The following is a 13,882-nucleotide window of genomic DNA, read 5'->3' as shown; positions in this document are numbered from 1 at the left end:
CCCAGAGCCTGGGATTTTATCCACAGCTCTCCATAAACCAGGTGTGGGGGCGCAGCGCCAACCCTAGCACTCAGAAGGTGGCTATGGAGGGGCTTTAAGGACAATCTGGGCTGTGTGAGACCATCTGAGAGAGACAGAGACAGGGACAGACAGACAGAAGGACACAGAGGAGAAGTTGAGGAGGCTAAGCAAGGAGAATAGCAGCAATAAGATATGGACCAGTGTGTGTGTGTGATTTGTGTGATGAAATGGAGGTTACCTAAGTCATTTTCGCTGCTGTCCCAACTGTGATGTGCTCGCTGATTGCGTCCTTCTTCTTCCCTTCCCTTTCTTTCTTTTGACAGGGCTTCTACAGAGTTCTGGCTAGCCTGGAACTCACTATGTAGACAGGGACAACCTCAAACTCCCAGAGATCCGCCAGCCTTTGTCTCCTGAGTGCTGGGATTAAAGGCATTGGCCACTACCTCAGGCCCGCCAGTGGTCCTTTTGTACTGAGCAGTGGATAGACAAACTGGTCAGCCTCCAGGTGTCGGGCATATATTTTCCCAAATATGAGTGAGGTGAGCCAGACACTTCAAAAACAGTTTCAATATTTGTTTCCAACAAGAAATCTGAGTTTGAGCACAACTCAGAATTTTGGAAACTTTGTATCTACCTTCTGGTGGAGGTTAAGAGCAATAGAGACAGCAAAGGTGATGATCTTTTGTTGCTCTGTGAGAAAATGTATCAATCTTTGGAAGGTCAGTATAGCTTAGTACCACAGTATTCTCCGCTGACTTACACTTGCTGTTATAAAATAAAGATGGCCCTGTAGCAGGGCAAGCCTGTGCCCCTAGCTTTTGAAGAGGCCAAGGTAGGTGTCCACGTGAACTTAGGAGTTCCAGACTAGCCTAAGCTACTTAATGAGACCCCTGTCTCAAGAAAACCCCATACCCCCTAAAAGAAAATCAAAACCTTGCAAGGTAAAACTTTATATTCATTGGTAGAGTTTGTTACCTTGTACTGGCCTTTAAGAAATAAGACTTGTCAGCCTGTCCTGGTGGTACACTCGTTTAATCCTGGAAGAGGCAGAGACAGGCAGATCTTTGAGATAGTTTGAGGCTAGCCTCATAGTGAGTTCCAAGACAGCCAGGGCTACATATACATAGAAACCATGTCTCAAAAGAAAGAAAGAAAAACAAAGAAAGACCACCGGTCATATTTTCTCGAGATGGCATAGAATAGCCACAGCTGTCTGGAAACCTTGTGAACTGTTCTTCCTTTCCTAAAGCCACACGAAGTGAAGCTCACTCCTCCAAGTCCCTCCACCAGAGCAGCCTGCTATCTTGTGCAGGGACAATGCTTCACAGGAACCAGCTGCTGCTGGAAAACCAGATACTAGGTTTACAGAAGCATCAAACGCGCCAGCAGGATGGCTCAGCAGGTACAGGCACTCGCCTCTAAATTGGACTGTTGAGTTTGACCACCAGGAGTCGCACGGAGGAAGGCGCCATGAGTGTGTCCTGATTGCCACATGATGACACTGGCATACACACAACAAACAATAATTTATTTTTTAAATTTTTTTTTATTTTTGGTTTTTCTAGACAGGGTTTCTCTGTATAGCCCTGGCTGTCCTGGAACTCACTCTGTAGACCAGGCTAGCCTCAAACTCAGAAATCTACCTGCCTCTGCCTCCCAGAGTGCTGGAATTACAGGCGTGCGCCACCACTACCCGGCTCAAACAGTAATTTTTTAAACAGTGTCTTTTCACTGACTTTGCTGTGTTTTATACAATATTGCTCTCCCTCCCTCCCTCCCTCCCTCCTCCCTTCTTCCCTCCGTCCCTCCCTCCCTCCCTCCCTTCCTTCCTTCCTTCCTTCCTTCCTTCCTTCCTTCCTTCCTTCCTTCCTTCCTTCCTTTCCTTCTTCCCTTTCCCCTAGACAAGGTTTCTCTTTGTAGCCCTGGCTGGCCGAGAACTCACTGTGTAGACTAGGTTGGCCTTGAACTCAAAGATCTACCTACCTCTGCCTCTGAATGATTAATGATCTTAAATTTAGGTTCTATTTGATTAAATCTTAGTACTTATCACCTGCTCCCCAAACAAAATTCTTCTAGGAGTTTTAGAAATTATTATTTCTGAAAAATGGGAAGTGCTTTTGGCATCGGAAAGTTTGATAGCTGCCATTCATTCCCTACGGAGCCGTGGCAGGAGCATGAGCGAGCGTGGGGGATGGGAAGGGGTTGGCAGGTGTCACACCAGCTGGTCTCTCTTAAGTATTCCTCAACTGGCGTGGACCCAGGCAACTCAGAAAGGCCCCCGACCCCCTTGACAGGACCAGAAGAGCCAGGCTCTGGAGGCCCAGTCAGGTGCTCCTGAGGCAGCAGTCACAGGCTCCCAGGAGCCTCAGGTGCACCATCTGTTCAGCAGGGCCAGTCAGCCTCCCGCACAGGGGAATTACCAGCCTCTTGGCTAATAATGTTGGTGAGAAAAGGCTGTCTAAGTTGTGAAACACTCAATAGATAATTATTTTTGTGGTTGTTTTGTCTGGAACCAGTGTGCTTAGCTGTCTAAGACCCCATAAAACCTGTCCCATGGACATAGGACAGTCAGTGGTTGTCTCCTTTTCCTTAAGGGGGGGCTGCTCCTGCCCTTCTGTATACCTTGTCTCTCTTGGGTAGACTGTGTGGGCTGGCCTGGTACTGAAGGAGAAAGGCTGTATTGATGGCTGTCACTTTGACGTGGGGAAGAGGTGCCAGGAGGCCAGGCCCCTGCGCCTGTTAGTGTGCCCCACCCACCCTCCCACCCACCGCCTGCCGCCTGCCGGCTATAGGGCCAGGAGCCACCACTGGGAGAGGAAGTGCAGTCGGTTACCAATTGGGCTATTTTCATAACGGTTGTCTCCGGCTTGGGGAGGAGGAGGAGGAGGGGGAGGGGGAGGGGGAGGGGCAGAGGCGCAGTCACTGCAGCTAGCTCTCCAAACTAGGACTTGCTCTGCAGAGTCCGGCAATCCAAGCGAGCTGGAGCAAGAGCGGAGGCGCTGGGACCCCAGCCCCCACCTGCCTGTCCACCTGTGCCTGCTGCCTTGCCTCTCAGATCATCAGGTCAAGGGGGGGGGCCCTCTTCCTTACCTCCTGCTCCCTCTGCGACTGGGTGGATTTGGGAAGGGTAGACCAGGGCAGGCCCGGGTGCCGCCATCTCTAGATAAGGCTTTCTTTCCCTGACAGCCCTCCCTCAGGCTGACTGGAGACAAGCAGGGCCTGCTGGGCTCCCCACGCCTGGGCAGACCCTGAGACAAACACTTGGCTCTCTGATAGCTCTCTTACCCTTCAGCCCCGGCCCACCCATTCACCTGCATGTTGTCCTTGGGTTTGGAGCAGACTCTCTTTAGTGGGGAGACCTGTAATGTCTGCACCCTGCCTGGCCAGTCCAGGCCAGCCTGGATGAGCTGGCTGCCTTCCCAGCTTTCCTCTCTTCCCCTGACCCCCGGGGCTGTGGGAGCCGTGCAGCCAGGGCTGGCTTCTGGCAAGCAGCCCCTCTGACCAGTCAGCCTTCATTCTGGGACTGCTAGATCCAGGTGCCCCGCCCCGGCCAGCCTTGGTGGGACAGAGGCCTGTAAGGGCCCATCCTTCCTATGGCATGAAGTAGCCACCGTGGCAGGGCCCAACTGGTGTCTTGTGCAGGTCCCTCTGCAGGCCGAGGAGTCCCTGAGGACCGACCTGCTGCCAGGTGCAGAGGGCCTTCCTCAGGAACAGACACCCAGAAGGCATGGCTGTGAGGCTTCTTCCTCATGTGGTGAGCGGTGGCCACCCTGGGCACTCCTGCTTCCTTTTCTGGGTTCCCACCCCCGCTATGGGCAGAGACAAACCTCAGGAGGTGGCACGACCACAGGCCCGGTGGTTCTACCATGTCCCGGGTCTGCCAAGTAGCATCAGTGCTCTCTGCGCACTGCTGCAGCACAATGCCCCTCACGATGCCCTTTGCTGGTCTGGCCCATCTTGCCCATGGAAAAGTAGGTGGACGGCTCGTTGACCTGCTGAGGGTGTGGTGTAGCCGCCAGGTTCCCTAGGGCTTGCGTGCTTGCTTATTTATTTACGGCCGTGTGTCCCGTAGCCCAGGCTGACATTGGACTTGTTGAATCATCCAGGACGACCTTGCGTCCTGCCTCTGCCTCCAAGTGCTGGGATTACAAGGCACCGGGCGTCTCGGAGTGCTGGTCTCCCCGTTGTAGCCAGCATCGAGTGTGAGATGGTTTGGCTAGGAGGCAAATGGCTGAGGAAGCTCATGGCCTGTCCCTTGCTCGCGCTGTCCTCCAATCTATGTCCATAGGCCCTGTCCTCATCAGGCTCCTGGGGACCAGCTGGGAGTACTGTGGCCCCTGAGACATTTTTATATTGTCCTCCTTGAGTGTGGCTGGCCCCCAGACAAACCCAGGAAGCCTAGGAGACAGCCATTTTGCTGTGCTGTTGGTGTGAGAACCTTCTGGGGCCTCCCCCATGACCTTTACATGGAAAGTGTGGTGTGTGTATGTGGTAAGGTATGGAGTGTAAAGAGGTGACCGACCACTCAGAGTGGAACCATGGGAGAACTCCAAGCCCAAACAGGGCTTCTTTTATTTGCCTGCTTTTTAGTCAAATTAGTTAAGATGGGCTGTCACTGTATAGCCCTGGCTGTCTTGGAACCTGCTTTGTCAGCCAGGTTAGCCTTGAGGTCACAGAGAACCACCTGCCTCTGCTCCTGAGGTACTGGGACTGACGTGTGAACTGCAATGCCAAGCTTCTTTCTTTTCCCTTTTGTATTTCTTTTTAAAATAATTGGTGTATACACTGTAGCCCAGGCTGGCCTAGAATTCATTACATAGCCTAGGTTGGCTTCAAATGTACAGCAATCTTCCTGTCTCAGCTTTCCAAGTGCTGGGATAATAGGCGGGAGCTGCCCTAGAGAAACCTCAGCAGAGACAGGACGTGAGAGTCAGGCACGCTCAGGCCAGCAGACCAGGGTTTCTATGGAGATGAGCTGAACAGGAAACATGGGACCCGCGGGAGGGGGCAGTGGGAACGCAGTGGTGTTTGGGGTGGTAGCATCCCTCAGGAGAACTTGCCATAAGAGATCAACTAGTCTTAGCAGTCCTCTTAGATAAACAGGGAAACTGAGGCCCATGGCCTTGTGCTCCCCTGGGAGGCCACACCTGGAGCAGCTGAGGAAACTTGCCCAGGTGTGTCCTGGAGCCCAGCAGCGTGCAGGTTCTAGAGGTGGGCATGTAAGCTGCCATGTGTCCTAACAAGGGCTGCTTCCTTCTTGTCTTGTCGTGCAGGTCTGGGACGGCAGGGAGGGCCCAGCCTTTACCACTGACCAGAGAGCACAGCACCACCTCCCCCACAGCCACTGTGGCCTTTTGTTTTCTGGGTGACACTAGCTAGCATCAGGCGGTGCGATGCGTCTGGGTGACTAATCTCCTCCAGGCTGGGCAGCTGTCACACTGGCCTGAGCAGACTGGTGGGGAAAGCTGACACCCTGGGGAGAGCTGGCAAGTCAGTGCCCTGGTGGCAGCAGGCAGCCAGGCCTGCAAGTTCCTCTTCCTGGGACAGAAAATGGACTCAAGGAGCCCACACTGGCTGGCTGTGTGACCTGGGTGTGCTCTTGCTATTTTCTTATAATGAAGCTGTGGCCCTGCCTCCCTCAGAGGGCTCTGGTAGGGTCAGTGAGGTGGCGGAGGGCTCACCCATGGCGCGGCACACAGTAGCACTGGATGGCTCTTAATACTGTGGGGCCTTTCTCCAACCTGACCTCCATCCCAGGGTCTGCCCGCCATCTGCTCTGCAATCTCTGCCTGTGGGTTTTGTGTCTGCTACTCTCCTAGGTGCCTTAGTTTCTTCATCTTGTGCGCTCTCTCTCTGTCTCTCTCTCTCTCTGTGCATGCGTGTGTGTGTGTGTGTGTGTGTGTGTGTGTGTGCGCGCGTGTGCGTGTGTATGTGTGTGTGTGCGCGTGTGCGTGTGTATGTGTGTGTGTGCGTGCGCGTGCATGTGTGCGTATGTGTGTGTGTGTGTATGTGTGTGTGTGTGCGCGCGTGTGCGTGCGTGCACATAGTGGACTCAATAAATGTCATGTGGATGAAACAGCCCTCTTGCCAGTGTCTGCTCCTATGTCTCTGGAACTCACCTCCTGTCCAGTCTCAATGCTGCTTTGCTACCTCAGTCCCTGCCCCCTCCCCCTGCTCACTGATTGCTGGAGTTCTGTCCCCTGGGCCCACTTCTCCCTGCCACACCCTATGCTGGCTCTAACGCCACCTGCCAAGACCCCACAGCAAGGATTGGTGGAGGGCTGAGCCAGGGCTGCATAGATCGGTTGGGTGGGCCTGTCTTCCCAGGCCGTCCTCTCAGACAACCCTTCCCCCTGCCCAGTGCTCTGCGCTTCAGCCAGGCCAGCCCTCAGCAGGCAGAAATTGTGAGAGTCCGCCAGCCCTCTTCCACGGCTGTGCCTTGGGCCCCATGGCTGTGACTTGTAGCTGTCTCCCTCAACTAACTGGGGTCTTGGGGCCATTCCTCAAGTGTAGAAGAGGTGTGAGGGCAGAGAGCTTATCACAGCGCACTGGGAAGGAGGAAAGATAGATTAGGGAGCAGGGGAAAGGAATAGATGTCTGGATAGCGCGCATGGCCTAGTACACACCAAGGGAGGGACCCAGTGCGTGCTGCAGGAGCCAGTGTGGGTCATCTCAAGCACAGGCTCGTGAGTCTGGGGACAGTGCGAGACACTGAGTCCCTCCGCAGGAAGGCTCAAGGAAGGGGTTTGGGGGCCTCACACCTTGGGATACCCATACTCAATCTTTGGAACGGTGAGACAGCCACTGGTACCAGAAAGTTCTTAGAGATGTGTGCACACGGCACCTAGCATCAACACTCTCCCAGCCGGAACCTCTCACTGCATGCCCCATGCTGACACAGTAACACATCTGGGGCAGGGCATGCCTTCCCAATTCTCAGAAGCCTGATCTCCCCGTGACCAAAACCAAAGTTTGGGCTGAATATAGGGATTTTATCGGGACTCAGATCCTTCTCAGAGAACCTATGTTTATTATTTTTGCTTAATTGCACTGTCTCCCAGGAGAGAAATCCAACCTCCTTCCATGTGGGGGCAAAAGGAAGGCCAGACAGGAGGGAGAGGCCCCAGAGCCCTATAGTCTCCCCAGGCGGAGGCGGAGGCCTGCTCCCAGGTTACCTTTAGCCCTTTAGGCTCAGGTCTCTTGTTTCTGGTGCCTGGGAAGGTGAGGCCTTTCTCCTGAGAACTCCTGGGGTAGAACAGTATGTGCTGCAGTAACTGTGAGCCGGGCTGCCCCGCTCTAACTGATACCTTCAAACTCTTTCCATGGAGGACAGAGCGTCCTCATCCCTAGCACCTGTGTGACCCTTCTTAGCTTATGGGGCACAGCTGGGCCTCAGCTTAGCCCAGCTCCTGACACTGCCAGTCTGTGTGCCCAACAGCCCCTGGCATGGAGACCTTCTTTAGGAAGCATTTCCAGCGAAAGGCACCAGGTCCTGGAGAGAGGCAGCGGCGGTCCAGTGGCATGGGGCTGCCCACAGGCAAGGCTCGACGCCGCTCCCCAGCAGGGCAGGCCTCCTCGGCCCTGGCTCAGAGGCGCCGCTCCAGTGCACAACTCCAGGGCTGCTTTCCCAGCTGCGGGGTGGGCACGAGAGGTGCCAGTCGCAGGCGCTCCAGCACTGCACCCCTTACCTGCAATCCCCGCTTCACGGTCGATGTGGCGCCTACCCTACAACCTGCCACAGTTGGGGCCCAGCTTCTGGGTGCACCCCTGCTGTTGGCTGGGCTCGTGAGCATGAAGGAGGAGGAGGAAGGGGCCCAGGAGGGAGATGAGACAGTTGAGGCATCAAGCAATGCCAGGCCGGGTACCAGGACAGCGCCCTTCTCACACCAGGGCACGTGGCCACTGCTTCCCGTGCCCCGCTGCCTGCGCCGAGCCTCCTCGCACCTGCTCCCTGCTGATGTGCAGTGCGGCCATACTCTTTGGGGCCTGCAGGGCCACTATCGTCGCCTTAGCCAGCGGTGGCCCTCAGGCCAGCACCCTGGTCTTGGGGGCCGAAGCCCAAGAGCCTCGGGCGCTGCAGCAGGCCCCGTGATACCAGCCCGTGTGCGCCCGCTGTCTCGCAGACGCCAGGTAGCTCTAAGGCGGAAGTCAGCAGGACCCCAGCCCTGGAGCGCCCTGCTTATGTAGGTATAGCAGCAGCCAGCAGGCGAGTGGTGTAGCCTCCGCGGGGTCAGGCTCAGAGTGAGGACTTTGAAGCTCTGCCTAGCCTGGGGGTAGACTGCTTGGAAGCTGCTCTGGGTAGCTGCTGGGTAGCAGCTGGAAGAAGGGCCTAAGAGGAGCTCCAGCTCCTTAAGCGCCTCAAGGCACCTGAGCTCCTGTGGGTTTCTCTATCTTGTACTTTGTGAAAGTCAGGAGAGGCAGTTTTTCTGGGTAGCAGGGAAGGAAGTAGAGTCAGCAAGCCCCCAGCTGGGCCAGGCCTCAGCCGCCCTCCTCTCTGCAGGAAAGCCATCACCAAGTCGGGCCTCCAGCACCTGGCACCCCCTCCTCCCACGCCCGGGGCCCCGTGCGGTGAACCTGAGCAGCCGTTCCGGAGCACTGTGGACTGGAGTGTGAGTATCTGTGTACTACGCAGGGCAGGAAGCGCAAACACGGTGGCGCCTTTGATCCTCCTAAGCATTCGGGACCCAGGGCTTGTGGGCGACTGCGAGAGAAGCCCCGTGTCTGAGCAGACTTCTAAGTGAGAAGCAGCAGCCAGGCTTAGAGGTGTTTGTAAAACAGGAGGAAAGCAGATTGTGGTGGCTATAGCAGGCTTGAGAGGTGGGTGATCGGTAGAGTAGGGGTGGCAGGTAAGGGCTGAGCCTGCTTATCCCGTGGTTTAGGAGTCAGCAGCGTATGGGGAGCACATCTGGTTTGAGACCAACGTGTCCGGTGACTTCTGCTATGTCGGGGAGCAGTACTGTGTAGCTAGGATGCTGGTGAGTTCTGTGGGACCTGCTGCCCCCTGGTGGTGAAATGGGGCCTAGACCTGCAAGGCAACAACTGGCAACCCTTGGTGGGCACTGCTCCTACCTGGGTGCACTTGCTATGGGGCTGCTCCTGGGTGCCGGGGAGGGGGAGGACCTGATGACAGGCCTGGGACTGGAACCCCATATAGAGGAAACATGTTATTTGGTCTCCCTGAGATGATATCTAGGGTGGAGTTGTCTGGTGTCTCAGGGCTGTCTTCCCTCTTTCTGTCCTACAGCCAAAGTCAGCACCCAGAAGGAAGTGCGCGGCCTGTAAGATCGTGGTGCATACCCCATGCATCGCGCAGCTAGAAAAGGTGCGTGCGGCTGCTCAGCCTTCTGTGCCCTCCCTTGGAATGCTGAGGTTCTCTTGGCATCCACACTCTCGGATCTCCATGCACATACATGTTACACAAGCTCAGCCTGCCAAGAGTGACCGAGCAAGCATGGTACCCAGGCGTCCGATTCAAACGCACACATTTGAACCCCGCCTCCCCATTGGTTAGCTATTGAACACTACTCCCTAGAATGAGCATGGCCCAGCAGTGAGGTTCACTGAATAGTCCCCAATGGCATGAGTTAACAGGTGACATCCAGCCGAACACTCAGAAGAGGCCACTGTGAGCTGGGGCTGTAGGAGTCGCCTTGTGTGGACAATGCCCACGCTTTAGTCCCCAGTTCTAGAAAAGGAAAACAAAACTGTCAAACTTGCTGGCACCGCAGAGCCCAAGTGTGACTGAGATCACTGTGCTGCTTACATGCCGTCCCTGTGAAAATCTTTCCCTAGGACCATTGTGTCTGGGGGCTGGGGTGGGGAAGAGGAATGGCAGAGTAGGGCTCAGGCGACAGGAAATAGACCTGGCGTGGGAGACAGGAGCTCCTGGGCCTGCAGAAATCAGGACATCAGGTAGCAGCGTCTTTAAGAGCAGAAATACCCTGAGCAAGGTTGGTTTGGGCCGACTTCTCTAGTCCTAGAATTGTACAGGCTTTCCAGTGGCTCTTCTGAGACTGAAATGGACACTTTGGGGGAAAGAAAAGTGGAAATGTATCTGGGATAGTGGGGGATGCTCACAGTCGCAGCATTTGGAAGGCAAGATGATCTCTCCGAGTTTAAAGCCAGTCTGGTTTATGTAGAGAATTCCAGGACAGTCAGAGCACTAATGCATATGTTCGTTCTCCCTCTCCCTCCCTCCCTCCTTCCCTCCCTCCCTCCCTCCCTCTCTCTCTCCCCCCCCCATCTCTCTCTCTCCCTCTCCCTGTGAGTTGTGTGTGTCTGTATGTGTCTGAGGGAGGGCATATGTAGCCCATCCTGGAAAGTAGCCATGAACCTGGGTTTAGCGCCTAGGCTAAGGGTCTCCAGGATCAGTCTGCACAGTCCACAGGAGGGATTGGTTCTGCCTTCTTCACTTCAGCTGGAGAGTGAGGAAGCAAAAAGACGAACAGACAGAGTCCCCACTTCCCACAGTGCACATGGTGGACACGGGCCCCCAACCCAGCCTCTCTGTCCCTGTACCTTAAGTAAAAGAAGGGAAGATCCCTTTGACTAGTGGTCAGGAGGACTTCTGAGATGGGGTATCTATGTTCCAAGTAGCTCTTGGGATGATAGGGGATTCTACTTGCCTGTGAGGTTGACTCTAGGTGAGTGACCCTGTCCAAAAGAAGGCTCTGACATTTTGGTGGTCACTGCAATGTTTCACAGATCAATTTCCGCTGTAAGCCATCCTTCCGTGAATCAGGCTCCAGAAACGTCCGTGAGGTAAGTGTCCAGGACAGCAGAAAGGGGCAGAGAGACCCAGGCTCCTAAGGGACCCTCTGCAGTGCTCCAGGAGTGCCACCAGGGGCGTCAGATTCTAGGCTGAAGTTTTGGGGGTCACCCAAAGGGAAAATCAGCTGTCCTGTCTGCAGATAGGTAGGGTTCCACATGTATATTAAGAGATTCAACCTTGCCTCCAGACCACGGAGAAAAGTCTACAGTCCCCTTCATCTCATTACAAGGGACTGCAGAGGGCTTCCTGTGGACTGAGTTTACGGCCATAGCTGTCCAGTCCCTCACCCGTTCCCATGGCTTTTCTGTCCTCCTCCAGCCAACCTTCGTAAGACACCACTGGGTCCACAGGCGACGTCAGGATGGCAAGTGTCGGCACTGTGGGAAGGTAAGGACCCTGCCTGAGGGCACCAGCCACACGCTGTCCACTGGTCCTGTGTGCGCAGTGTGGTCACTGACAGTAGCTCGAGTGGGGTCTCAGGCTTGTTGTCGTTCATTCAGTCCCCAAGCCTCCTGGCTGTGCCACCGGTCTCCAAGTTAAGCAGGGGCAGAGATTATTTTCTTCTGATTTAGGGACCCTTTGAGAGCCATGTGGCCTTCCATCCATCATTTCAGTAGCTACGCAGGGAGTGTTGTCTGTAAAGCTCTGAGCTTGGTGGCAGGCCCCTGCCTCCCAGGACAGTGGCTTGTGCACTGCTCAGGAGAGTCCCCACACAGCACCTGTGCCTGCTCGCCCGCCACCTGCCCGCCTGTTTCCCTAAGTACGACAGGCTCTCAGGAATGCAGGGGCTCATTCTTCTGTTTTTTTTTCCGGTGTCATACAGCATAGTAGCCTTTGATAATGACTTCTAGACAGGGCATGGATATATCAGGACACTAAGTAGACAACTTACTTAACCTACAGAACTTGAATGGGGCCTGTCTAGATCTGGGGGGCAGGAAGGAAACCTGAGTCAGACAGATCTCCAGAAGACACATCCAGTGTTTTGTAGTCAGGTCCAGTGCTCATGGGCTTCTAGCTAAGCTGCCCTGCCCTTGGGGCTCATTTTATATAATTTTTAAAAATGTGCTTGGTTGGGGGCTGGAGAGATGGCTCAGCGGTTAAGAGCACTGACTACTCTTCCAGAGGTCCTGAGTTCAATTCCCAGTAACCACATGTAGCTCACCACCATCTGTAATGGGATCCGATGCCCTCTTCTGGTGTGTCTGAAGACAGCTGTAGTATACTCATAAATAAAATAATAAATAAATCTGGACGGGCTGGCCGCAGCAGCAGCACCGCGGGGTCTCCTGGGCCGCCTTGTCCCCCAGCCACCCTGTCCTCCCTCAGGGCTTCCAGCAGAAGTTCGCCTTCCACAGCAAGGAGGTTGTAGCCATCAGCTGCTCCTGGTGCAAACAGGCGGTAAGTGGTCCCTGTGGGCCTGTGCTGGGCGTGTGCTGAGCCCCCAGACTTCTCCTGAGCGGCTCAGCCTCGCCATGGCTGTTTTCCAGTACCACAGCAAGGTGTCCTGCTTCACGCTGCAGCAGATCGAGGAGCCCTGCTCCCTCGGGGCGCATGCAGCTGTGGTCATCCCGCCCACCTGGATCCTCCGGGCCCGGAGGCCCCAGGTGAGGCTTCCTTCACTCTCAGCACCCTTCCCGTGGGCCACCAGCCACGCCCACTCACTCCCACCCCTGCTTCCTGTCCAGAACACCCTCAAGGCCAGCAAGAAGAAAAAGAGAGCATCCTTCAAGCGGAGGTCCAGCAAGAAAGGACCTGAGGTAAGACCCAGGCTGGCAGGGATGGGACCAGGGACCGGGGGTGTTCTCCACCCGGGCACTTGGGACCATACTGCTAGTTTATCCCTGCTCGGGTTGGGCTCTTGGGGTCTGAGGTTTCGGGAGACCAGCTGTGGACAATAGGTCCGATACATGAGGGCATTCTCACTTATAAGATAGGGCAGGAAGCACATCAAAGGCTCTCTGTCTCCCAGGAAGGCCGCTGGAGACCCTTCATTATCAGGCCCACCCCATCCCCCCTCATGAAACCCCTGCTGGTGTTTGTGAACCCCAAGAGTGGGGGCAACCAGGTAAGCAGAAGCTTTCTTCTTGCCCAGGGCCCAGAGTGGGAAGGTGGCTGTGTTAGGCCCGCCTGCCCGTAGTTGTTTTCAGCAACAATCTGGGGCTTTGCCCCTGCCCTGCTTTTCCAGGGACCCTGAGAAGACCCTGTCCCAGACAAGCCTTTACTGTATCTGGCTCCCACAACTGTGCTGTGTGTGTGTGTGTGTGTGTGTGTCAGTGTCTGCCTGTGTCTGTCTCTGTGTGTGTCTATGTGTCAGTGTCTGTGTGTGTCAGTGTCTCCTTCCCTCATTCCCCTCCTCATTGTCCCTGGCTGTCCCCGCAGGGTGCCAAGATCATCCAGTCTTTTCTGTGGTATCTGAATCCCCGACAAGTCTTTGATCTGAGCCAGGGAGGACCCAGGGAAGCGTGAGTACTCCACCAGATTCTCTGGGGACAGGGAGGTTGCAAGGGTCTTGAGTGTGGCGCATGTCTGCTGACTCTCTTCCTGTCCTCCCCTGGCCCAGGCTGGAAATGTACCGCAAAGTACATAATTTGAGGATTCTGGCTTGCGGGGGTGATGGCACGGTGAGTTCTGAGAGCCGGGCTCAGGCCTGACGCACTGCTCCTCCGTCTCAGGCCTGACTGACCCACTTTGCTCTGCCTCCTCCAGGTTGGCTGGATTCTCTCCACCCTGGACCAGCTGCGCTTAAAGCCACCGCCTCCTGTGGCCATCCTGCCCCTGGGCACTGGCAATGACTTGGCCCGAACCCTCAACTGGGGCGGGGTAAGTGCCCTTCAGAGCAGGGTTGCCAGGGAGGAGAGGGAACCTTTGACGACAGGGAAAGCTCAGTCTTAGCTTCCTCCCACCAGGGTTACACAGATGAGCCTGTGTCAAAGATCCTCTCCCACGTAGAGGAAGGGAATGTGGTACAGCTGGACCGTTGGGACCTCCGAGCAGAGCCCAACCCTGAGGCAGGGCCCGAGGATCGAGATGATGGAGCCACAGATCGGGTAGGTCAGCCAGGACTGCAGTCAGGTCAGCAAGTGGGTG

The 13,882-nt window shown here is 55.5% G+C and overlaps 1 protein-coding gene across 9 annotated transcripts in view; it reads left to right on the top strand.

Annotated features, from left to right (window-relative positions):
- Dgkz (diacylglycerol kinase zeta) overlaps window positions 1-13,882 on the top strand; it is a 41,735-nt gene that overhangs the window by 21,638 nt on the left and 6,215 nt on the right. For 6 of the 9 annotated variants that reach the window (XM_052182993.1, XM_052182990.1, XM_052182997.1 and 3 more), the window contains exons 2-14: window positions 8,522-8,630; window positions 8,901-8,996; window positions 9,266-9,343; window positions 10,726-10,782; window positions 11,111-11,179; window positions 12,122-12,193; window positions 12,283-12,399; window positions 12,481-12,552; window positions 12,765-12,860; window positions 13,175-13,257; window positions 13,356-13,416; window positions 13,502-13,615; window positions 13,702-13,842. In XM_052182993.1, the coding sequence (XP_052038953.1) occupies window positions 8,522-8,630; window positions 8,901-8,996; window positions 9,266-9,343; window positions 10,726-10,782; window positions 11,111-11,179; window positions 12,122-12,193; window positions 12,283-12,399; window positions 12,481-12,552; window positions 12,765-12,860; window positions 13,175-13,257; window positions 13,356-13,416; window positions 13,502-13,615; window positions 13,702-13,842 (1,165 nt within the window). The other 3 variants (XM_052182988.1, XM_052182996.1, XM_052182989.1) reach the window with 3 other exon arrangements.

Source organism: Apodemus sylvaticus, chromosome 5 (genome assembly GCF_947179515.1).
Source record: "Apodemus sylvaticus chromosome 5, mApoSyl1.1, whole genome shotgun sequence".
NCBI lineage: Eukaryota > Metazoa > Chordata > Mammalia > Rodentia > Muridae > Apodemus > Apodemus sylvaticus.
This window is presented reverse-complemented; position numbering and strand designations above follow the sequence as displayed.